The 22,237-nt window shown below is 58.5% G+C and overlaps 1 protein-coding gene across 8 annotated transcripts in view; it reads left to right on the forward strand.

Annotated features, from left to right (window-relative positions):
• The window catches only part of KIF21B (kinesin family member 21B), a 45,021-nt gene that overhangs the window by 8,038 nt on the left and 14,746 nt on the right, over positions 1–22,237 (forward strand). For 4 of the 8 annotated variants that reach the window (XR_011339032.1, XR_011339034.1, XM_069875722.1 and 1 more), the window contains exons 2-23: positions 6,901–7,123; positions 7,424–7,606; positions 11,008–11,157; positions 11,362–11,496; positions 11,862–12,029; positions 12,851–12,966; positions 13,941–14,136; positions 14,692–14,881; positions 14,982–15,045; positions 15,517–15,741; positions 16,039–16,120; positions 16,586–16,703; positions 17,008–17,199; positions 17,823–18,022; positions 18,173–18,280; positions 18,728–18,796; positions 19,145–19,374; positions 19,742–19,892; positions 19,994–20,188; positions 21,468–21,569; positions 21,680–21,845; positions 22,141–22,201. Coding sequence is in view for 4 of the 8 variants with exons in the window: in XM_069875722.1 (XP_069731823.1) it covers positions 6,901–7,123; positions 7,424–7,606; positions 11,008–11,157; positions 11,362–11,496; positions 11,862–12,029; positions 12,851–12,966; positions 13,941–14,136; positions 14,692–14,881; positions 14,982–15,045; positions 15,517–15,741; positions 16,039–16,120; positions 16,586–16,703; positions 17,008–17,199; positions 17,823–18,022; positions 18,173–18,280; positions 18,728–18,796; positions 19,145–19,374; positions 19,742–19,892; positions 19,994–20,188; positions 21,468–21,569; positions 21,680–21,845; positions 22,141–22,201 (3,324 nt within the window). In the remaining 4 variants the exon portion in view is untranslated. The remainder of the gene's footprint in view (positions 1–6,900; positions 7,124–7,423; positions 7,607–11,007; positions 11,158–11,361; positions 11,497–11,861; positions 12,030–12,850; positions 12,967–13,940; positions 14,137–14,691; positions 14,882–14,981; positions 15,046–15,516; positions 15,742–16,038; positions 16,121–16,585; positions 16,704–17,007; positions 17,200–17,822; positions 18,023–18,172; positions 18,281–18,727; positions 18,797–19,144; positions 19,375–19,741; positions 19,893–19,993; positions 20,189–21,467; positions 21,570–21,679; positions 21,846–22,140; positions 22,202–22,237) is intronic. The other 4 variants (XR_011339033.1, XR_011339035.1, XM_069875724.1 and 1 more) reach the window with 1 other exon arrangement.

Raw genomic sequence — 22,237 nt, forward strand, 5'->3', positions numbered from 1 at the left:
TTGGTTTCTCAGAGGCAATCGATGCAGGCATGCCTGCTTTCAGGGAGCTGGGAAAGCCTGATCTCCAGTATGGGAGCACCAGTACTGAGGTGGGAGTGGGGCAGTCAGACTTCACCAGGACACCTGGGAATGGAGAGACACTGTGGGTGTGATTCGCTGGCTTGGGAGGAAATGGGAGCCTCAGTACCAGGGTGAAAAATCAGGAGGGGGAGTGTGTCTGCCTGTCTCTGTCAGACCCAAGGCATCTCGATGTCCTACAGGGTCAGGGTGAGGGCTCCGTCAGGCCCAGAGTCTCCTGGCAAATGATGGTTTCCTGTCCCTCTTCAGTAATTGCTGATGCTGCTACTGAGCGGGTGGTTTTGTGGCTGTTCCTGCGTGGTCAGATGGGAGCAGGGGCCCTGCCAGGGTGCGCGTTGAGCCTCATGTGGTGCCATGCAAGTGTTTCCTTGTGCTGCCCTGGGGTTTTGGGGCCCTGCACCCCTTTGCAAGTGGGTCTTTTGTTTGCAAATGGTGTTTTCCAGACATTTCTCTTAGGCAGTTCCAGCACGGAGCTGATGGCGTTGCCAGTCACTTATGGGGGTGAAAAGGAGTCCAGGGAGATTCCAGACTCAGCGTGATCCTTCTCCCCTCAGGCTGGGTAAAGCGCTATCCTGTGCTTCCCCTAGGTCTCTGCCCGCTGTCTTGGGCTGGGTGTCCCTGGACACTGGGTCCCCGCAGCGTGTCCCTCGTTGCCACCCCAGTGGGTCTGAGTGCAGAGCAGATGGTGCAGCTCGGCGCCGGTGCGCTCCTGCCAGAGCTAATGAGCAGCACATGGCAGCTGCCAAAGCCTGATTTAAAGGTTTCCCTAAGCCTGAGGAAGCCTGGAGCAGGAGGATTGGGCTGGGGTGGGGGGTGGAGGGCAGCGCCTCTGTGGTCCAAGGCAGCCGGTTTGTCCCACAGGGAGCAGGCTGGGAGCAGCCGGCGTGGAGGATCTGTACTGGGGTCGCTTGCCCGGGGGTTGGATGTGGGATGAAAGCCTCTCTCTCCACTGGGTTGTGTCCAGCATGCCTCTAGACACACCCCAGCACTGCAGGCAGGGAGCTCCATCTTCCCCCAGTGCTGGTCCAGCTGTGCCGGGCACGGCACGCTCTGCCCGGCGGGGTTTGGCTGGCACACAGGCAGCAGCTGCGGGCACGGGGGGTTCCACAGGCGAGCTTAGCCCAGCACTCGCCCGTGTTATGCTCACTCCTGCTAGGTGCTGCCTCGCTCTATCTCTTAATTGGAGCGTTTGCTGACCAGACCTGGCAGTCCCCGGGGAGCCTGATTCAATTTTCTCCGATTGCTGAGCCGTTTCCCTTCTGCGGTAATTAAATGCTTAACTTTGTCTTGATTTGGGTCCAAAGCAACCTGTGGGCAAAGAGCGAGCCCGTGGCAGCCAGCTGTGTTCCTGGGACCTGGTGCTCACAGGGGGAACGGGGCAAGGGGGCAGATCCCTCATGGGACCAAGACACACTGAGCTGAGGCTTGGGTAGCCGCTGTCTACTGGGAAGGGCTAGCACCCCGCGCTTGCTGTGCTGGCTTGGATATACGGGAAAACCTGGAGCACTTTGCTCTAATCTTACTCTGGTGATGCTGGCAGCACCCAGCTGCCTGCGGAGCTGTTTGGCCAGGCTGGGTGCCCTGCACACCACCACAGGGCACCCCACGTGCCACATGCCGCCTGCCCTGGTGGATTTGCGATGCCCAAGGTGTCCTTGACCCGCAAGGTGTCCTAGGAGAGCACAGGATGATGGTCGAGCTGCTCTCCTGCTGCCTGCTCTGTGCTGCTGGGTGGGATCACAGGCGCAGCAGCAAAACATGGAGAGCAGGTTTTAGGGGGAACAGAGAGGGCAGCAAGGCCAGTGGGTGGGCTGTGTATGAGTCTGGGCTCTCTGGCAGATGCTTCTTCAGTTCTGGTGCTGGGAAGGTGGCAGGAGCTCAAGCAGGGCAAACATGGGCAATGCAGGGAGTGGGAATGGGGCAACGGGGGGAGTGGGGATGGGAGCCGGGCAAGCATAGGTGATGCAGGGATGGGAGTGGAGTGAGTGCAAGGTCATGTGGGAAGGGGAAATGGGGCAAATACAGGTGATGCTGGGAGCAGGGTGATGCAGGGATGGGAGCAGGGTGAATGCAGATGATGCAGGGAGTGGGGATGAGAGCAAGATGAAGGCGGGCGACGTGGGGAGCAGAGCCAGGTGCTGCCTGGGCTTGCCCAGCCCGCTTGTCTTGGCAGGCACATCCACAGCAACCAGGCTGCACTGCTGGCTGGGATCTGCCGGCGCCGACCTCCACCAGCCCACCCTGGCAGAGGTGCCCACAGCTGGGCAGCGGGCAGTGCATCAGCCTCTGACCTGGCGCTGGAGCTGCCAGCATTGCAGTGGGCAGCCCTGCCCCTCTGGAGATGAAGTGGATGAGAGCAAGTGGCTCTGAGCCTCTGAGGCTTGGCACAGAGAGGGAAAATGCTGTGGAGCTCCTCCATTCCCTGCTCTGGCTCAGCTCCCTGGGAAACCAGCCCTGCCTGGCTGGGCAGCCTCCTCCTGTGGGTGCAGGCAGTTTGTTGCGGGGGTTGTTGGGTTCTGGGTGTGGGTGGGAGGGCTGTGGGAGTTTGCTGCCAGAGATCTGGTGATGTGCTGGAGGGCCAAAGGGTGCTCGGGAACCCCTTGGGGTTGCCATAGTGGTGGGCTGGGAGTGGGGAGAGGTGAGGAGTTGGGGACACACGAGGACATAAAGGCAGCAGTCCATGTCAGCCGGATTGGAGGGGGTTGAGTCCCCTTCCCTGGAGGGGTTTAAGGGATGGGTGGACGAGGCGCTGAGGGACATGGTTTAGTGTTTGATAGGAATGGTTGGACTCGATGATCCGGTGGGTCTCTTCCATCCTGGTTATTCTATGATTCTATGAAACAGCCTCCCTTCAGTGCACGGGGCGGCTGGGGGGTGTCTCCTGGTGGATGAAGCCCTGCCATGGGGATACTGGCTGTGCCCAGGGTGGTGAATGCCATCCGCTCCACTGATTGCAGGGCTTGGGATGCTGGCACAGGCAGGTCTCTCCACAGCTTCTGCTGGGATGGAGAGACCCCTGTGCTGACCCTGTGAGGCTGCTCTGGATACTGGCTACCCCATGGTATCCATCCAGTGCTTGGCTCTCAGCCTTGCTCGGTTCCCCTTGGCCCTGGCCAGCGTGGGGCAGTGGCACCGAACAACCCGGGCTTTGTGCTTGCCACTGAGCACACCCGCATACCCGCTGAAGCTCCTTGGAGTGCGGGACCTGCTTCCCCTTCCTGCCATGTGCTTGGTTGCCCTGGCAGCCCAGGCGTGGAGCTGGGCATTCACACCCTGCCAGCCCAGCACGGAAGGGAAGGGGAGTGATGGAGAGGCTCCCAGCCGAGGTCCCCTTTGTGTCCCTGGCACACGCATCGCTTGTGCTGCCCGGCTTGGCTGCTGATGCTGGAGCTGGCAGGCTCCTGCTGTGCCACCCGTCGTTGCCCCAGCAGGAGCTGCCGCTTCAGGAAGGAGAGGTCCCCGACCCTGCCTGCATCTCTGTCTCTGCATCCATCTGCCTCCCAGACCTGTGTGCCTGGTTCCTGGGCTGGGAGGTTGAGAGGTTTGCTCAGCAGGAATACTCAGCCAGGACCGTGCAGCTCTGTCCTGTGTGCTCGGCCCCTTACTACGGTCTCTTTGCAGTGAGGTGAGTGTGGCCGGGCTTGTGGTGCTGCTGTGGTCCTGCCAGCTCTCTCCTCCCTGGCTGTGTTGCCTGTGCTGAGGCTGGTTTATCAGCATGGGCAGGAGGGAGGGGGGGCTAGTACTGATCATCTTGCTGTCCCCAAGACAGCCCGTGTCCTCCCCATGCTTTGCTTTGAGCAGAGAAGCCGTCACCCACCGGTGTGGGGACACTGGGAACAGGCTGCCCGGTGGAGCTGGGCTCTGGTCTGCTTGTGCCTGAGCTGGGGGATGGCGAGGCAGCACCCCACTGATTAAGCACAGGATTATTTTGCTTAATGCTTAGCAGGTAAGTCCCTAATTGCCACAGAGCCATAAGAGCCTGTACCATGGGGTCCCAGGGGATCAGCCAGGCTCTCTGGGGGTGTCCTGGCTGTCCTTCTGGCTGGTGGCCCGTGACCAGGTGCAGAGCAGGTTGGCTGCCTGTGTTCAGACACGGGTGATGGAGCAGCTCCAGAATCTTGTAGGTTGGGCCAACAGCATTGCAGCCAGTTCTTGCAGACCCGTGGGCAGACAGGACGCAACCGGCATCTTTTTTGATAGAGGTAGGGGCAAGGAGTGCCAGAACGCGCTCAGATGACCACCACTTTATGACCAACAAAGCTGCTGAGCTCTGTTGCAGAGCAGGGAAACCGAGGCAGAGTACAGCAAGCACTGTCAGTGCTTGCTCAAGCACTCAAGCATCACCTGGTGGAGTTGAGGATGGGGCCAAGAAGAGAGCCTATGCTGGCTCTGCAGATGTTTATATCATGTTTGGAGGAGGTATTGTGGTGCCTGGGCTTGGCTTGAGCTACATGTGAACACCTACCTGGCCCAACTAGGGTCTTGCATTGCCCAGTGCTTGGCATGATGATGTTCTTCCTGGCAGGGCAGGGATGGGACCCACCAGTATGGGAAACCCTCTGTTATATCTCTTGGTGGCCACGTAGATCTCTGGTGATGCTAGGTGGCATCTTTGCACCATCCCATGTGAGGCTGTAGCTGCTGGCACTGGTTCCTGCCCTCCTACTCTGCTTGCCCTGCTCTTGTAGGGAGGGTCTGTGTTATTTGCACACCAGCTGGCAGCAGCTTCCCCTGGTGATGCTTGACCAATTGCCTGGAGAGCTGCACCCTTGTGGAGGCTTCCTGCCTTCTCAAGGTGGGTCCTCAAATGTCTTATGGAAGGTTCACGGGCGCACATCCCTCCACCACTGCTGTTCATCCTCTTTTCCAAACCCACATGAATATTGAACCACCTAGGGGGAAGTCAGGGGAAAAGAAGACAGATGTCTTTGCTGAGAGCCCTGTTCTCATTTTTCTTAAGAGGGGAAAAACCACTCCCCAAATCCTCTGGTTTCAGTTTGTCCCTTTGCCTGCTCCCCAGGGGTAGGGCAGGTCTGGGGTGGGGAGAGGGGGAAGCACATCGTGTTGGTCAAAAAGTAATTAAAGCTGGAGTTAATTCTCCTGGAGGAGGGTGGGACTCTGGGAAGGCGACGAGAGCGAGACTAGAGCTGAGCACATCAGACAGTGCTTTCTATTGTGGCTGCTGGGCTAAATTAAATGTACCCAGGGACACAGAGCTGTTCTCCCAAGCTCTTGGTGGGGAGCGCAGGGTGCTTGTGCTGCCCCCGGGACACCCTGTCCCCCCAAACACAGTGGAGTTTGGCCCTCCTGGACTTTGCTTGTCACCACCCAGGCTGGTGGGACCCAGTGGCTCATGCAGAGCCCCAGCTCGCAAAGCGTCTGTGGTGGTTGCGCTGCCTTGCCAGCGATGTGGCTTTAGAGGAATTAATAGCTGTGTTAATAAAGCACCCAGGGAGCGGGGATGTGCAGTCATTAGCTCTAATGGGAGCTCTTTGCCGTGGCTCTTGGCTCCACGCTCTCTCTTTCTCCATGAGTCCTCTGGGACCGGGCAGCTTCCTGCAGCCGGCACAGCATCTGTGAGCTGGAGCTGCTGCAGCCCTCATGTGCCAGTGCCCGCGCCGCAGCGGAGCTGTGCCTGCATGGCTCTGCCTGTGCTGTACCCACATCTTTCATTGTCGGGGAAGGGGGGTTGACTGGGGATGCGGCAGGTCAGTCGCGCATGCTGCCAGAGCCAGGAACCCAGCCCAGCATCGCCTGTCCCCTTCCCATCTGCCGAGTCCCTGGTTGGGGACAGCCACAGGGCTGGGTGGTGGTTTGGTTTTGATGGTTGTTTTGGTGCTGGGACTGTCTCATCATGTTTTCGTGTTTTGCATTTCAAGCATTTGCAACTGCAGTTAGATCTCGCTGGCTGCAGCGCATCCCAGCTAGCTGCAGCGCATCCTTGCTGACTTTAGGCATCCTGGCTGCTCGCCAGTGCCCTGGCCGTTCCTTTCAGGGCTGTTTTGATGTATTGATCGGTGTCTGTGCAGCTCAGAGCAGTTTTAAGGTTAGGCTGGTGTCATTGCTGGGTCTGCCTGTGCTGTGGTGCCCAGCCCTGCCTGGCACCTTGGCTGCAGAGGTGGCTGGTGCCATCGGTGGGATGCATCAACCTCTTTTCTCAGCCACAAATGGACCAAGGTTGCCGATGGATGCAGGAGTTGGAGCATCCCCTGTGCTGTTTTCTCCACACTACAGGCAGAGTTGCTGCTGGTCCTCTGCCCACAGCAGTGATCATGGAATCATAGAATCACCAGGTTGGAAAAGACCCACCGGATCATCGAGTCCAACCATTCCCATCAATCACTAAACCACGTCCCTCAGCACGTCGTCCACCCGTCCCTTAAACCCCTCCAGGCATGGTGACTCAACCCCCTCCCTGGGCAGCCTCTGCCACTGCCCAATGACTCTTTCTGTGAAAGATTTTTCCCTAATGTCCAGCCTGAACCTCCCCTGGTGGAGCTTGAGGCCATTCCCTCTCGTCCTGTCCCTTGGGAGAAGAGCCCAGCTCCCTCCTCTCCACAATCTCCTTTCAGGGAGTTGTAGAGAGCAATGAGGTCTCCCCTCAGCCTCCTCTTCTCCAGGCTAAACACCCCCAGCTCTCTCAGCCGTTCCTCATAAGGCCTGTTCTCCAGCCCCCTCACCAGCTTCGTTGCTTTTCTCTGGACTCTCCCTGGAGAAGATGGTTCCAGCTGGGCCCATGCTTGCATCCTCAGGACTAGGCTGGTGTCTTCCAGGACTGGAGTAAGCCCCAAGGCTGCCCTCAGCCCTATTCTCTTCCTGCAGGATCCGTCCCCAGCTGCCGAAAGAGAAAATAGAGGGATGTCACATTTGCACCTCGGTGACACCTGGTGAGCCCCAGGTGCTGCTGGGGAAGGACAAGGCCTTCACCTATGACTTTGTCTTCGACCTGGACACGTGGCAGGAGCAGATCTACATGACATGTGTGGGCAAGCTCATCGAAGGCTGCTTTGAGGGCTACAATGCCACCGTGCTGGCGTACGGCCAGGTACGTTCTCTGCCTTGCTCCTAGGGCTCTGGCGTGGGCATCAGGCTCTCCTGCAGCCCCTTGTGTTGCAGTTGCTGAGGTGGCATCTGCAGAGGTTAGGGAAGGTGGGAGGGGGTGTAAACTTCTGGATGTGGAAAGGACAGAGTTGTCCCTGGGATGGGGCAGGGGGTGGCCTTAGTGGGAGGAGAAGGAGGCAGGAGCTGTTGGGGATGAGAGGGTCAACAGAGGCATCTGGGGGGTTGTGGGGTGGCAGGGGGAGGTGTGGGCCCAGCCAGCCCCCCACTTGCTGCCTCTTCACAGACTGGTGCGGGGAAGACGTACACCATGGGCACCGGCTTCGACATGAACATCTCTGAGGATGAACAGGGCATCATCCCGCGGGCCATCGGCCACCTCTTCAGCGGCATCGAGGAGCGCAAGCGGGCGGCACAGAGTCAGGGCACGGCGGCCCCAGAGTTCAAAGTCAGCGCCCAGTTCCTGGAGGTGGGTGACAGCGGGTCTGGGTGACACCGTGGCCCTGCCCTGTCCTTTGCTCAGCTCCCGTGTCCTGGGCACCTTGATTCCTCCCTATCCTGGGTGCTCCATGCCTGAGCTGGAACTCAGAGCAGGTGTGTGGCTGGGGTGTGTGCCAGGGCAGAGGCAGCTCAAAGCACCTGAGCGTTGTTGACCCCAAGATGACCACAAACTGAGGTGGCACTTTCTTGGCAGCCGGGAGCACCTTCCATAGGGACGGTGTTTGTGCCTTGGGCCCCTCAAGATCTGGGGGCTCTGGGCTCACTTACTCCTGTTTGAGGTGGAGTACAGCAACCTGCCTGCTCCCTTGGGTCTGGATCAGTGTGAGACAGGGAAAGGAAAAAGTGCCATTCTTTGGGGGATTTGAGGAAGGGCTGTGTGATTTCCCATGTCCTTTGCTGCATATTTGACCTTGAGAATGCTCCTTTGCATCCTCTCCCGCCTCTACTTTGGCTTCCATTTCAAAAGCCTCTTCTATTAACTGCTTCTTTCCCTGGAGAAGTTTGTCCCAGAAAGCCCGAGGACCTTGTGTGTCTGCAGTGGTTTCCCTGGGGGCTGGTCCTGGGGTGAAAGTGCAAAGAAGTTCAAGATGGGAACTAGTTTAATGTCCTGGTGAGAAAACATAGAGTGGCATTGAGCAAAGCTCTTGAACACACTTCATCTGGCTGGTGTCCCGATTCGGGGCACAGCCCAGAGGTGACATGCAGGCAGAGAGAGGGGCCCTGTGCTGTGATATTGCCTACACGTGGCATTGGTGGCCATCACATCTGGGTTCCTCCAGATGTCGGTGTCCTAGAGAGGTGAAACAGTGTCCAAAGTCACCTCCTTACTTGGAAAGCTGACCTGCCTGCTGGAGAAATCCTTCCCAAACAGCATTCAATCTGCAGAGCCTTTGTTAGCTCCCACAGTGCTGTTGTGTCCAGCCACATCCTTCCCTCCCCACCACTTGCCTGTGTGGGTTCCTGGCTGCCTTCCCACACATCCTCAGCCTTGTGGATCTCCACACTAGAGAACCTATGGGCTGGGATGGAAATGGGGATGATTTCTTGCCTGTTCTGAAGCCCTTATGGGCTTGTCAGGCTTTCACCCCACTGAGGTTCCCCTAATCCGGCTGGGGCAGAGACCTACCTGCCTTCCCTGTCTATAGGATCGGATACTGGTCTTCAGCCCGGTGTGCCCCATCACCCTATGTGACACACCTTTCCTTCCCTCTCAGCCTCCCATGTCTGCCCTCTAGGAGCTCCTCTGCTGTCCCCCTATAGTTTTCCTTGCCTCAGTTTCTCCCACTCAGTCTGGGATGAGTCCACATTTTCCCAAGAAGCTGGGTGGCCTGTTAGCTGGGGATAGGACACATGAAGGATGAACACTGGCGAGTGGATGGCTGTGCTGCCTCTGTCCCAGACCATCCTAGGAAGCATCTCTGCAGATCAAGAGGTCCAGCACAACCCCAGGGGCACCTGAGGGGGCTGGAGCAGTGGCCTTGCATGGGGGCACACCAGCAGCTGTGGGGATTTCCTGTAGCCTTGCTCTCTCTTCACCACCTCTCACCCTTGGTGGTTTTGACTCTCAGAACAGCCTCAGAGATGCTTTTCTGATGTGGCTGCGGTGGAGGATGAGAACAAGACTTCCTCTGCCGTGTTTCAAAGCTGCTCATGGTGATGCTCCCCAGGCCAGCTGTGCCTAGTGGGACACTGGCAGCCTCAGTGTGGGAGCGCCATCTGCCAGCTCATGGGGCTTGAAGGCTTTCCAAGGGCGCTGTTACCTGTGGGGAGAGCAAAAACCCTGCCTGCTGGCCCAGTGATCGAGGCTGCTGGAGCCTGTTGAGGGCTTTGCCCACTGATCTGCCCTGCAGGCATGGACATCAGCCCAGGAGCTCTTCTGCCACTGTGCTGAGACGTGTCATACAGCCACCCGTGTCCAGGCATCCTGAGGAGGTTTTATTGGCTCTCCTGTGCGGCGTGAGCATGTGGCTGCGTGCTGGTTGCCAACCTTGGGTTTGGCAGTGCTGATCCCCATCGTGTGACTCTCCTCCTGGGAACAAGGCTGTCAGAGCAGGGTTTAAACCCTTGGGGAGCCTGTTTCCACCTGGGGTGGCCAGGGATGGATTAGCCTGATCCACTTGGCTGGCCAGGAGCCTGTGGTCCTTGGGTGACCCAGCTCTGTGCTGGGACGTGAGTGCGAGAGGGTGACTTGTAGCATTGAGTGGTGGTGGCAGAGGGACAGATGGGCAGGAGTGTCCCTCCACCCTAGGGCAAGAGGATGCTGCAGGGTTAGGGTATAGATGGGGGCATCCTCTGTCAGGTCCAAGTCCTCAGGGTTTTCATAGAATCTTAGAATCACCAGGTTGGAAGAGACCCACCGGATCATCGAGTCCAACCATTCCTATCAAACACTAAACCATGTCCCTCAGCATCTCGTCCACCCGTCCCTTAAACCCCTCCAGGGAAGGTGACTCAACCACCTCCCTGGGCAGCCTCTGCCAGGGGCCAATGACCCTTTCTGTGAAAAAGTTTTTTCCTAATGTCCAGCCTGAACCTCCCCTGGCGGAGCTTGAGGCCATTCCGTCTCGTCCTGTCCCCTGTCCCTTGGGAGAAGAGCCCAGCTCCCTCCTCTCCACAACCTCCTTTCAGGTAGTTGGAGAGAGCAATGAGGTCTCCCCTCAGCCTCCTCTTCTCCAGGCTAAACACCCCCAGCTCTCTCAGCCGTTCCTCGTAAGGCCTGTTCTCCAGCCCCTTCACCAGCTTTCCCTGCTTGTCCAGCACTCACTGGTCTCCTTGTTCTCTTTGCACCCAGCAGAGGTGACCTCAGGGAGCTGTGCTGGGAGAGGGGCTCCGCTGCCTCCTGTGACCAGGGGCTCTCTGGGGGAGTAGGGAAGGCTGGGGACGTGTGTAGATCCTGAGTGTCCACTCAGGCTCTGGAGACAGGGTTCTGAGAGTGTCCCGATTCCCACACTGCTGCTTCTGTGGGATCAGGGACAGGATAGGGTTGGGCAGCTGGAACCAACCCAACAGCAGCTCGGAGCTTCGTGGGGCAGACAGGTGCACGTGCACACCCACAGCTGTCCTTGGGGTGCTGTGTCCTAGCTGGGTGTCTGTGCGTGCAGGTCAGAGCTTGCCTGTGCATCATCTCCTCTCTGTACACATCTCCTCTCCTACGCTTACCCGCACATCAACCCTCTGGTCAGCCTTGTCTACAAAGCTCACGTGCATGTTGTGTGTGAGCGCTGGTGCAGCCCTGGCTGTGCAGCCGCTCCTCATGGGGTTGCAGCAGCAAGAGGGCAGAGGACATCTCCTGTTGGTCCCCGCTGGGCTGGGCTCCAGCAGCCTCCTGCTCACTGCTGTTCACCACACACCTGCTTCCACCCCCCTCAGCTCTACAATGAGGAGATACTGGACCTGTTTGACAGTGCCCGCGACCCTGACGCACGCCACCGCAAATCCAATATCAAAATCCATGAAGATGCCAACGGGAGCATTTATACTACGGGAGTCACCTCACGCCTCATCAACTCGCAGGACGAGGTAGGATGGGGCAGATGTGGAGGAGGGGTGGTAGCTAAGTGCCCTCTGGGCAGGGAAGGAGGGGGATCTCATCTGAGACAGGACAGAACAGCCCTGGATGGTGCAGGGAGAGGTCACTGTGCCCACAGGGGTGCTGCAGGGTGCTGTCCTGGCTCCCTAGCGGGGCTCTTGAAGGTTTTTCTTCTCTGCCCTGTGTCGTTGCAGCTGATCCAGTGCCTAAAGCAGGGGGCTCTTTCCCGCACCACCGCCAGCACCCAGATGAACGTGCAGAGCTCCCGGTCCCATGCCATCTTCACCATCCACCTGTGCCAGATGAGAGTGTGCACCCGCCCAGAGCTGGTGAGATGTCCTCCTGCCTCCCGGCTGAGACCCAGGCGGTGTGTGGAGGTCCCTTGCAGAGGGGAGAGGGCTTGAAGACTTGCAGAAAGAGGCAGGGCTTTGTCTTGCTTCTTCCCAGCCACAGCCGGTGTTATCATTTAATGAGGGCTGTGGTCTGCCTTGGAGCAGCCCCATCCAAAGCAGGGATGCCAAAGCCCAAGGGATGGCCCAGAGCAAGCTGCTGTGGGATCCTGATCCCTGTCCTTGAGGATCTGGATGGAGAGGGAGAATGCTCAGGCTTTGCTGACCCTCTGGGTGCAACTGAGGTAGCTCCTGCCTGCTCCATATCTGTGACAGTGACCTTCTCCATGTGTGCGTGGCCGCAGGTGAATGGGGAGGTGACCAACCTCCTCGAAGGAGCCCAACCCACCACTGAGTACGAGACCCTCACGGCCAAGTTCCACTTCGTAGACCTGGCTGGCTCAGAGAGGCTGAAGCGAACGGGTGCCACTGGCGAGAGAGCGAAGGAAGGCATCTCCATCAACTGTGGGCTGGTACGGCCCTGGGCACCAGCACGGGAGGGGAGAGGGGAGACAGGGCCCGTGTGGGGAGCTTGGGTCACCTTTGGGTCCTGCTTGGAGCTGCTCTGAGCTGTTGGGGATGCTGCTGTCACTGCTGGGGTTTGTGGTACCTGGCCCTGTAGACAGGAATATGCCCAATCCAAAATGCCAGTGGTGAGGGCACAGCTCTGCTGCTGAAGGCAGGACTCGGGCTGGGTACAGATGGGCACAAGGGTGCAAATCCCCAAAAGGCTGAGGTCTGGTAACTTGAGCTTAAACAAACTCCAGGGCGCGATGCTGCTACTCAGTGCGTGTGGGAGAGAGCAGAGCCCAGGGAGGGGGGGCGAATGGCAAGACTGTGCCTCCACCCTCATGAGAAAAGGAGGCTGAGGGGAGACCTCATTGCTCTCTCCAGCTCCCTGAAAGGAGGTTGTGGAGAGGAGGGAGCTGGGCTCTTCTCCCAAGTGACAGGGGACAGGACGAGAGGGAATGGCCTCAAGCTCTGCCCGGGGAGGTTTAGACTGGACATTAGGAAAAAAATATTTCACAGCAAGGGTCATTGGGCACTGGCAGAGGCTGCCCAGGGAGGGGGTTGAGTCACCTTCCCTGGAGGTGTTTAAGGGACGGGTGGACGAGGTGCTGAGGGACATGGTTTAGTGATTGATGGGAGTGGTTGGGCTTGTTGATCTGGTGGTTCTATGATTCTCTTGAACTCAAACCTGTGTGGCAGTAGATGCCCTAGTGTGCTGTCTGGGTGGCATCTATGTTCTCAGCAAAAGCTGAATTTGGGTGTGGCCTTTCCTTTCTGTTGGTAGCTGGCCTTGGGGAATGTCATTAGCGCTCTCGGAGACCAGAGCAAGAAAGTTGTGCACGTGCCCTACCGTGACTCCAAGCTCACCCGCCTGCTGCAGGATTCCCTCGGTGGCAACAGGTACGGCGGTCCCAGGGCAGGGCTGGGGGAGGACCGCGGGGGCTTCCCCCTGCAAACGGGGCCAAGGGTCTGTGGGGCCCTGGAGGAGCTATTTTGGGACTCTAGTGCCTCATGGGTTGCCCACTGGTGGGGAGGGGCTGCTCGCTGGCAGGCAGTCCATCCATCTCTTTGCAGATGTAAAGCCCTTGGCTCCTCATGAATCCCAGGCACAATCAGCCAGCTTAGGCAGAATAAGCTGGTGTAAATGCTCTGGAGGCCTTGCGGATTTGGGACTTGGCCAGAGGTGTTGCCCAGCATGGGCAACATTGAGTGCCCTGCCTGTCTTGGAGGTGCTTTTCCAAAGAGCCCGTTCTTCCCCAGCAACCCTGGCAAGTGTGGGCTGGCTGGTGGAGGTTGGCATTTCTCAGCGCTGAGTGGTGGGGATCTTGCTGGTGCTCTAGCTTGGGGCTGAATCCAGTTTATATCTTGGTTATAAAACTCAGAAGGGCATAAGATGGGTGTCCAGGTGCTGAGTTGGTGTAGTGTAGGGGGCTGGAGAACAGGCCTTATGAGGAACGGCTGAGAGAGCTGGAGGTGTTTAGCCTGGAGAAGAGGAGGCTGAGGGGAGACCTCATTGCTCTCTCCAACTCCCTGAAAGGAGGTTGTGTAGAGGAGGGAGCTGGGCTCTTCTCCCAAGGGACAGGGGACAGGACGAGAGGGAATGGCCTCAAGCTCCACCAGGGGAGGTTCAGGCTGGACATAAGGAAAAAATTTTTCACGGAAAGGGTCATTGGTCCCTGGCAGAGGCTGCCCAGGGAGGGGGTTGAGTCACCTTCCGTGGAGGGGTTTAAGGAACGGGTGAACGAGGCGCTGAGGGACATGGTTTCGTGATTGATGGGAATGGTTGGACTCAATGATCCGGTGGGTCTTTTTCAACCTGGTGATTCTATGATTCTATGAAACTGTCCTTTCACCCTTACTTTCCCCTCCCCAAGCCAAACGATCATGATTGCCTGCGTGAGCCCATCTGACCGGGACTTCATGGAGACCCTCAACACGCTCAAGTATGCCAACCGGGCTCGCAACATCAAGAACAAGGTGGTCGTGAACCAGGACAAGACAAGTCAGCAGATCAGCGCCCTGCGGGCTGAGATTGCTCGCCTGCAGATGGAGCTGATGGAATACAAAGCAGTGAGTGGCTGTGTGCTCCTGCAGAGGTGGGATGGAGGCAGGAGCAGAAAGCCTCCTCCTTGGGTTTGAATTGAGGTGGGTTTAGCAGGAAAGACCCTCCTGTCTGCTGCGCTCTGTCCCTCTTGGTCAGGGTGGCTGCTAGGAGAGGTCAGGAGGCTTCAGGGATGAGGGCTCAGCTCCTGCCTGCCACAGGCAGGACCTTGGGCAAGTCTCCTGGGGGTGCTGGGGCAGGGAGAAGCCTTGAAGCATCTCTCACCCTCTTCCTGTTGAGCTCAGGCAGAGGTGCTTAGATTTGTCGCTGCCCCTGCTTTGGTAGCTGGGGCTGCCCCCAGGCATGCAGAGGTGCGCCCCCACATCTCTGCCCAGGAGAAGGTTGAGTCACCATCCCTGGAGGTGTTTAAAAGACGGGTGGACGAGGTGCTGAGGGACATGGGTTAGTGATTGATGGGAATGGTTGGACTCGATGGTCCGGTGGGTCTCTTCCAACCTGGTTATTCTATGATTCTATGATCTCAGCTCACCCTGCGCTCAGGGACTGCCCTCCTGTCCCCACAGGGCAAACGGGTCATCGGGGAGGATGGCTCAGAGAGCTACAGTGACCTTTTCCGCGAGAACGCCATGCTGCAGAAGGAGAACAACACCCTGCGCATGCGGGTGAAGGCCATGCAAGAGGCCATTGATGCTATTAACAACAGGGTCACCCACCTCATGAGCCAGGAGGCCAATCTCATGCTGGCCAAGGCAGGTGAGGCTGAGCTGCTGTGTGGTGTGCTGGGTCAGCCCAGCCGGTGTAGTTGGGAAGGGGGCTGTGGTGCCTTGATCCACCTGCACCTCTGCTCCTCCAGGTGATGGGAATGAAGCCATTGGTGCCCTCATCCAGAACTACATCCGGGAGATTGAAGAGCTGAGGTGAGCTAGACTCGGGGCTGGCGAGGCACCAGGGTCCCCAGAGCGGTGGGTGCTGTAGTGGGGTCTGAGCCCAGGTGTGGCTTGCGTCTTCCAGCGTCATTGGGGTGAGTCAGAAGCCCTGATGGATCAGCAGCTGAGACCACTGGGGCTGTGGGAGTCTCAGCCCTGATGCTGGGCAGTGCTTTGGCCATTGTCATCCTTTGTGTGGTGGTTGATGGAGAGGGAGGTCCTGGTGGGAGTGCCTGGTGTCTCCCAGGGGCTGCTTGCTCCCTAAAGCTGGGTCCATCCCGGTTTCTTGCCTGTTCCTGGGACCTTGTCTCATAGCATCCTGACCTTCTAACCCAACATGAATCGGAATGACTTTGTGGTGACTCTGTCCCTGGCTTACACCATCTGAAAGCCAGGCAAGATCCCCTCCTCTGGGGACAGTGGATGTCCTCTCTTTGATCATATCCTGTCTTCACTCCCTAGGACAAAGCTCCTGGAGAGCGAGTCTATGAACGAATCTCTGCGCCGCAGCCTCTCCCGTGTCTCTGCCCGGCCCCCCTACTCCATGGGCTCATCCCCAGCATCTGGCTTGGTTGGCCTGTGCAGCCCCATCACCTCAGTGGATACAGAGGCCTCCGATGTCCTCCAGCGGGCCAAGCAGGACCTGGAGCGCCTGAAAAAGAAAGAGAGGAGGCAGCAGAGGAAAAGGTGAAGGCAGCTGCTGTCCGGTGCTGGGAAGGGGGAGGCTGTCAGCCCTTGTGGGGTCAGGTATCCTGCTTCTTCCCATTTACGTACTAAAGCCAAGGCACCCAGACAAAGCCCAGACCCCTGAGTTCCCCTTCCAGCAGTGTCTTGCCCTTCATCTCCTTTTCACCTACCACATTAACATTATCCCAGAGGCTGTTTTCCTAAAGGGTCCAAAAGAAGGAGGTGAGGGGAGCTCTGGTAGAACCTGTCCCTGGGCTCCCTGCTCCGGGACTCACAGCATCCTCTACTCTCCCCCAGCCCAGAGAAGGAAGCGTTTAAGAAGCGGCAGAAACTGCAGCAGGGCAACGGGGTGGAGATGGATGAGAATGAGGTGGAAGAGGTGAGCAGACATCATGGTCATACTGAGGGAGGGGTGTTTGGGTGCGGAGCATTGTCATTGCCACATGTGGGAGAGGAACCAAGCCCAGCTTGGCCCTGCCAAAAGGCTGGAGTGGTTGTGGAGCTGACGGTGTTGTGCTACAGCAGGGGGGAGCTGGATGCTCCCCAGCCAGCCCCACCATGGAGCGAGGAGCCATGGACTTGGTTTCAATAAGAGGGATGTGGCTGTGCAGCGCTTCTCACCTGGGAGGGGATGGATGCAAGGATGGATGGGGCACAGAGCTGAGCAGCAGCGTGCGCTGGAGGTCCAGAAATGGTGCTGCAGCCCCTGGGTATCCTGTGTGGGAGGCTGAGCCCTGTGGTTGGGGCTGTTGCTGTGGAGTGAGCTCAGGTTTGAAGGAGGGGAGAGCTGCAGAGAGAGGGGCAAGGCAATGCTGGAAGCTGAGGTGAGGCATTTGTCTCTCAGGAGGAGGAGGATCAGGATGAGAGTGACTGTGAGGAAGAGGATGGACACGAGGATGAAGATGAGGACTCTGGCAGCGAAGAGAGCCTGGTGGACTCAGACTCGGATGCTGAGGAGAAGGGTAAAGTGCAGAGCCGCGCATGCAGCTCAGGGGATGGGGGCACATCTATTCATATCTCCCTGGCACTGAGGTCTGGTCCTGGGAAGTCTGCTGGGTTGCCCCAGCCATCTCTCCCCTGGGGAGCTTGGGGAAGCACCATGCATGCTGCAGGGAGTCTTCAGCACCCTTTGGGGTGCTTCTGTACCCCAGCAGTGTGGTTTCTCATTGGCTCCCTCTGCCCTGTTTTTGTGCTGTGGCTCAGGGGAGCCATGGGAGCGATGCTGCCACATCCCTCCCAGCCTGACTGTCCCCCACTGCCCTCCAGCTGTGAATTTCCAGGCTGACCTGGCAGATCTGACTTGCGAGATAGAGATCAAGCAGAAGCTGATTGATGAGCTGGAAAACAGCCAGCGGCGCCTGCAGACCCTCAAACACCAGTACGAGGAGAAGCTGATCCTGCTGCAGAACAAGATTCGGGACACACAGCTGGAGCGAGACCGGGTCCTGCAGAACCTCAGTGAGAACCTCCTGAACCATGGGATCCCATCCCTGCAGCACTGGGCCTCAGTCCCTGTTCCTGCCCAGCTGACTCAGAGCCAAAGCATCCACCCCCTGCACACAGTGCTGGCTCTGGTCGAGCTTTGCCATCCCCTGCCTCTGCTTGAGCCCCTGGGATCCCCAAGACCCTGCTTGTCTTGCTCTGGGAGTATGAGTTGGGATGCTCCTGACCCCAGGGGTGCTGGAGAGGTGACTGGAAAGGATGGTGAGGCAAAGTCTTTGATAGTCTTGAACGCTGCTTCATGAGATGTGGGAACGCTCAGGGAAACTGAGGTGCTGAGGGGAACACGAAGACTTTAAAGACCTCGTAGTGTCGCTGATCTCGAGGCTCAGCAGGGCAGGATCACCCGTGCACTTGGCTGTAGGTCCAGGGCTGCAGCTCCTCTCAGCCCAGCGATTGTGCTGTAACCACTGCTCCCCCTGCACTGAGCCCTAACACACCCCCTCCAGTGGGGGCCTCCAGGCAGCCCCCTGCCTGCAATGGTGTGAGGGGGTGATGCTCAGTGCTTCCAGGCAGGATGCGTGCATGCAGGAGGAGCCTGGGATGCGTGCTCATTGCATGTCCTCCTCTGGCTTCCCCAGGCACCATGGAGTGCTACACAGAGGAGAAAGCAAACAAGATCAAAGCAGACTATGAGAAGCGGCTGAAGGAGATGAACCGGGACCTGCAGAAGCTCCAGGCAGCCCAGAAGGAGCATGCTCGCCTGCTGAAGAACCAGTCCCGCTATGAACGGGAGCTGAGGAAGCTGCAGGCAGAGGTGGCTGAGATGAAGAAAGCAAAGGTACCTGCACATGCTGGGCAGGGAGGCACCCCTGGTCTGGTCTGGCTGCCTTGTTGAGATGTGATGTTTCCCACAGGATGTCTGTCTGTCTGGTGGGCATCCTGGGGTGGTCAGATGCCCGCACTGACACGTGGTACTTTCCTGTTCCAGGTTGCGCTGATGAAGCAGATGCGGGAGGAGCAGCAGCGGAGGCGGCTGGCAGAGACCAAGAGGAATCGGGAGATTGCGCAGCTCAAGAAGGAGCAGCGCCGGCAGGAGGTGAGGACCCAGCCTGCCCATATGCCACTGGGCATCCCTGTGCAGGGGAAGAACAGGGCTGGCTGAGGGGTGGGTGTTTGCCCTGCTCAGACAGTCTGACCTGTTCATAAATAGCAGTTGGTCAAGCTCGGGGTCCTGCTGCACCTATGGCCTCGCCAGGTCCAGCAGAGCACACCTGGCTGGATGATTCCCAGGGGCCTCCTGCAGCTCCCAGTGTGGCTGTGGGAGATGCTGTGAACTCCCTGCTGTGCTTGGGGGTGCAACGCACCATCAGGGCCAGCCTCAAGGCTGGAAACCTGCTCGCTGTTAAAAACAGACTGTTCATGGCAAAGTAACTGCTCCAAGCCTGGGTGGTGGGAGTCGTGGACTGTGCCCGTCGCTGGGGTGGCTGGGCAGGACTCCAAAGGTGTCTCTCTCTCAATCTCTCTCTCTCTCTTGCTTGTGCAGTTTCAGATCCGGGCTCTGGAGTCTCAGAAGCGGCAGCAGGAAATAGTGCTGCGGAGGAAAACCCAGGAGGTGAGGATGGGGACCTTGGCACCGCGTAGCCCCCAGCCCTCACTGGGGTCCTGGACCCAGCACTTGGCTCAGAGACATCCTGTCCTTCAGACAGTGCCAGCTCTGGGAGCAGGTTTCCCAAAAGGGTGGGAGGACTTTTGTAGCTCAGTAACCAGGTGAGAGAGGGTTGCAGGCAGCAGAGGGTGGACTGGGAGGGAGAAGAGGAAAACCCAAGGGGCACAAATGGGCCAGGGCTTCAGCTGTCGAGAGCTGCCACTCTTGGTTCCGTAGGGACCTGGAGCTGGTGGTGACAGACTTGGGCTGGGGGTGCCCATCTGATGGCCTCTCCTCCACTCCTCCTCTGGGCAGGTCTCTGCTCTGCGCCGTCTCGCCAAGCCCATGTCGGACCGGGTCGCGGGCAGGATGAGCCAGAAGCCGGCCATGCTGGACTCGGGTGCCGAGGTCTCAGCCAGCACCACCTCCTCTGAGCCCGAGTCCGGCGCTCGCTCTGTCTCCAGCATCGTGCGCCAGTGGAACAGGAAAATCAACAACTTCCTGGGAGACCCCTCATCCTCTGTGAATGGGGCTCGGCCTGCCAGGTCAGGGCAGAGGCTGTTTGGATGAGTGATGTGGCATCCCAGGACTGCCACATGTGGTTTTTGGCTCGTGGAGGGCATTGAATGCCGGCTTCTTGCTGTACGTTTGCTCTGTGTTAAACCGTGACCCAGTGACAGGCAGCATGTGACTGTCACCTCAGCCTGAGCCCAGTGCTGGCCTTCCATGAATGTTAAACGCCGCAGCACAAACCCTGCTGGGCTCATCTCTTGTCCCTATGGAAAAGTTGGGCAATCCAGAAATGTTGCAGATGCCTCCTCCATTCCTGGCCAGCCAGAGCCCAGACATTGTTTTGGGGTAAGCGCGGCTTTCCAGGTGGGTCATCCGTGTGCCTCTTCTCCCCCCTGGCAGTAGAAAGAAGTTCCCCAAGAAGGGGGCAAGCCAGACCTTCAGCAAAGCCGCCCGCCTCAAGTGGCAGTCGCTGGAGCGGCGCATCTTTGACATCGTCATGCAGAGGATGACTCTCATCAACCTGGAGGCTGACATGGAGCGGCTCATCAAGGTGATGGTGGTGCTGGGGACGGAGAGAGGGCTGGGTGGTGGGTGCGGGGCGGTGGGGTAACTGTGTTGAGAGTGCCCATCCTGCTCCTTTTTTTCCCCCAGAAACGTGAGGAGCTGGCACTGCTGCAGGAAGCGTTGCTGGGCAAGAGGGCAAAACTGCAGGCAGAGAGCCCCAAGGAGCAGAAGGGGCTGCAGGAGCTGAATGAGGAGATTGAGGTGCTGGGAGCCAACATCGACTACATCAACGACAGCATTTCTGACTGCCAGGCCACTATCATGCAGATCGAAGAGACCAAGGTGGGTGGCTGGACCAGGCCCAGCTGGCTGGGAGGGAGCAGGAGCATCCCTGGGAGGTTGAGGGTGGGTATGGCCAGGCTGGGTGTCCCAGAGTCTTCTGAGCTGTGCTGTGCGCTCTATGGGGCTGCATCTGCATCCTCACCTCATGAAGGGCTGGGCTGCCAGGTCCTTGCACGCCCATGGACAAGGTGCTGGTGACCCAGGGTGTAGAGGAGCTGCAGCCCCTGTTCCGCCGTAGGGCTGCTGCTGAAGTGACTTGCACCCATAGGAATTTCATGTGCTGGGGAGGACTGACATTTTTTCCTGCAGAAACCCTGCAGGTTTTCATAGAATCACCAGGTTGGAAGAGACCCACCGGATCATCGAGTCCAACCATTCCCATCAATCACTAAACCATGTCCCCCAGCACCTCGTCCACCCGTCCCTTAAACCCCTCCAGGGAAGGTGACTCAACCCCCTCCCTGGGCAGCCTCTGCCAGTGCCCAATGACCCTTTCTGTGAAAATTTTTTTCCTAATGTGTAGCCTAAACCTTCCCTGGCAGAGCTTGAGGCCATTCCCTCTCGTCCTGTCCCCTGTCCCTTGGGAGAAGAGCCCAGCTCCCTCCTCTCCACAACCTCCTCTCAGGTAGTTGTAGAGAGCAATGAGGTCTCCCCTCAGCCTCCTCTTCTCCAGGCTAAACACCCCCAGCTCTCTCAGCCGTTCCTCATCAGGCCTGTTCTCCAGCCCCTTCTCCAGCTTCGTTGCTCTTCTCTGGACTCGCTCCAGAGCCTCAACGTCCTTCTTGTGGTGAGGGGCCAGAACTGAACACAGGATTCACAGTTTTGTGTCTAGTTTAGACACTGGGCACTCCATAGAGACACTGTGTAGCTCCTGGCTCTCCTCTAGCAGCTGCTTCCCAGGCCAGAGGCTGTGTGCTGTCCCTGGCTTGTCCCCAGCTGTCACCTGTCTTGATAGGGAAGAAGGGGCTGCCATTAATTCACACATCGGCCCTTGGGCCCATGACCTGATCTGCTGTGGGTTCAGGTGAGGCTGGTGTTGGTCAGGCAAGATTAGTGTTGTATTAAGTTTTGGCACCAGGACTATTGTAGCAACACCGAAACCCTTTGAATGGTGTTGGCCTCCAGCATGGCTGGATCTTCCCAGTAGCCACTTGGGCTGACCGAGGAGAGTGGGTGTTGGGAGTGGGCAGTGCTAGAAGGACAGTGAATGTGGCCATGGTGCCTGTTCTGCCCGTCCCACACCCAGCAGCAAACCAATACCCATCCCTCCACATTTCAGGAGGAGCTCGACTCCACGGACACCTCAGTGGTGATCAGCTCCTGCTCCCTGGCTGAAGCCCGGCTCCTGTTGGACAACTTCCTCAAGGCTTCCATTGACAAGGTGCGGGGCTCGGATGCAGGACAGGGAAGGGAGGAGGGTACCAGGGTGGGGACTTGGTGGCAGGGACCCAAGACACCAGCTTGAGGTGCGGCGTGGCCATCCTTCCCCAGGGGCTGCAGGTGGCACAGAAGGAGGCCCAGATCCGTCTGCTGGAGGGGCGCCTGCGGCAGACAGATGTGACCGGCTCCTCGCAGAACCACACCATCCTGGATGCCCTGCGGGAGAAGGCAGAGTCACATCCTGAGCTGCAGGCCCTGATCCACAACGTCCAGCAAGGTGGGACCCCGTGCTGGTGCATCCTTGGGACAGGCTCGCTGCCTGTGGGGTGAGGTGCCCACCCGTGCTGGTCTGCCACGAAGCACCTGAAGGTGCCACAGCAGAAACCAGCATAGCCAGAGCTGCGCCAGGAACGATGCTGGGTGGGGACGTGCTCTGGCTACCACACAACAGGGATGGGGACTATACCCCCTCCGCAGTCACCTGGCTGCTCCCTGCACTGCGTGGTTCAAATGGGGTTTAGCTCGATGGGGTCCCCTCTGCGCTGCTAAAGTGCTGTCATCCTCCTGCACAGAGAATGGCTACACCAGCACGGATGAGGAGATCTCGGAGTTCAGCCTGGCCAGTGATGGAAGGTGAGTGCCCAGCCCAGCCCTGACTGAGCTGGTGGT

Source organism: Phaenicophaeus curvirostris, chromosome 24, assembly GCF_032191515.1.
Source record: "Phaenicophaeus curvirostris isolate KB17595 chromosome 24, BPBGC_Pcur_1.0, whole genome shotgun sequence".
In the NCBI taxonomy this organism is placed as follows: domain Eukaryota; kingdom Metazoa; phylum Chordata; class Aves; order Cuculiformes; family Cuculidae; genus Phaenicophaeus; species Phaenicophaeus curvirostris.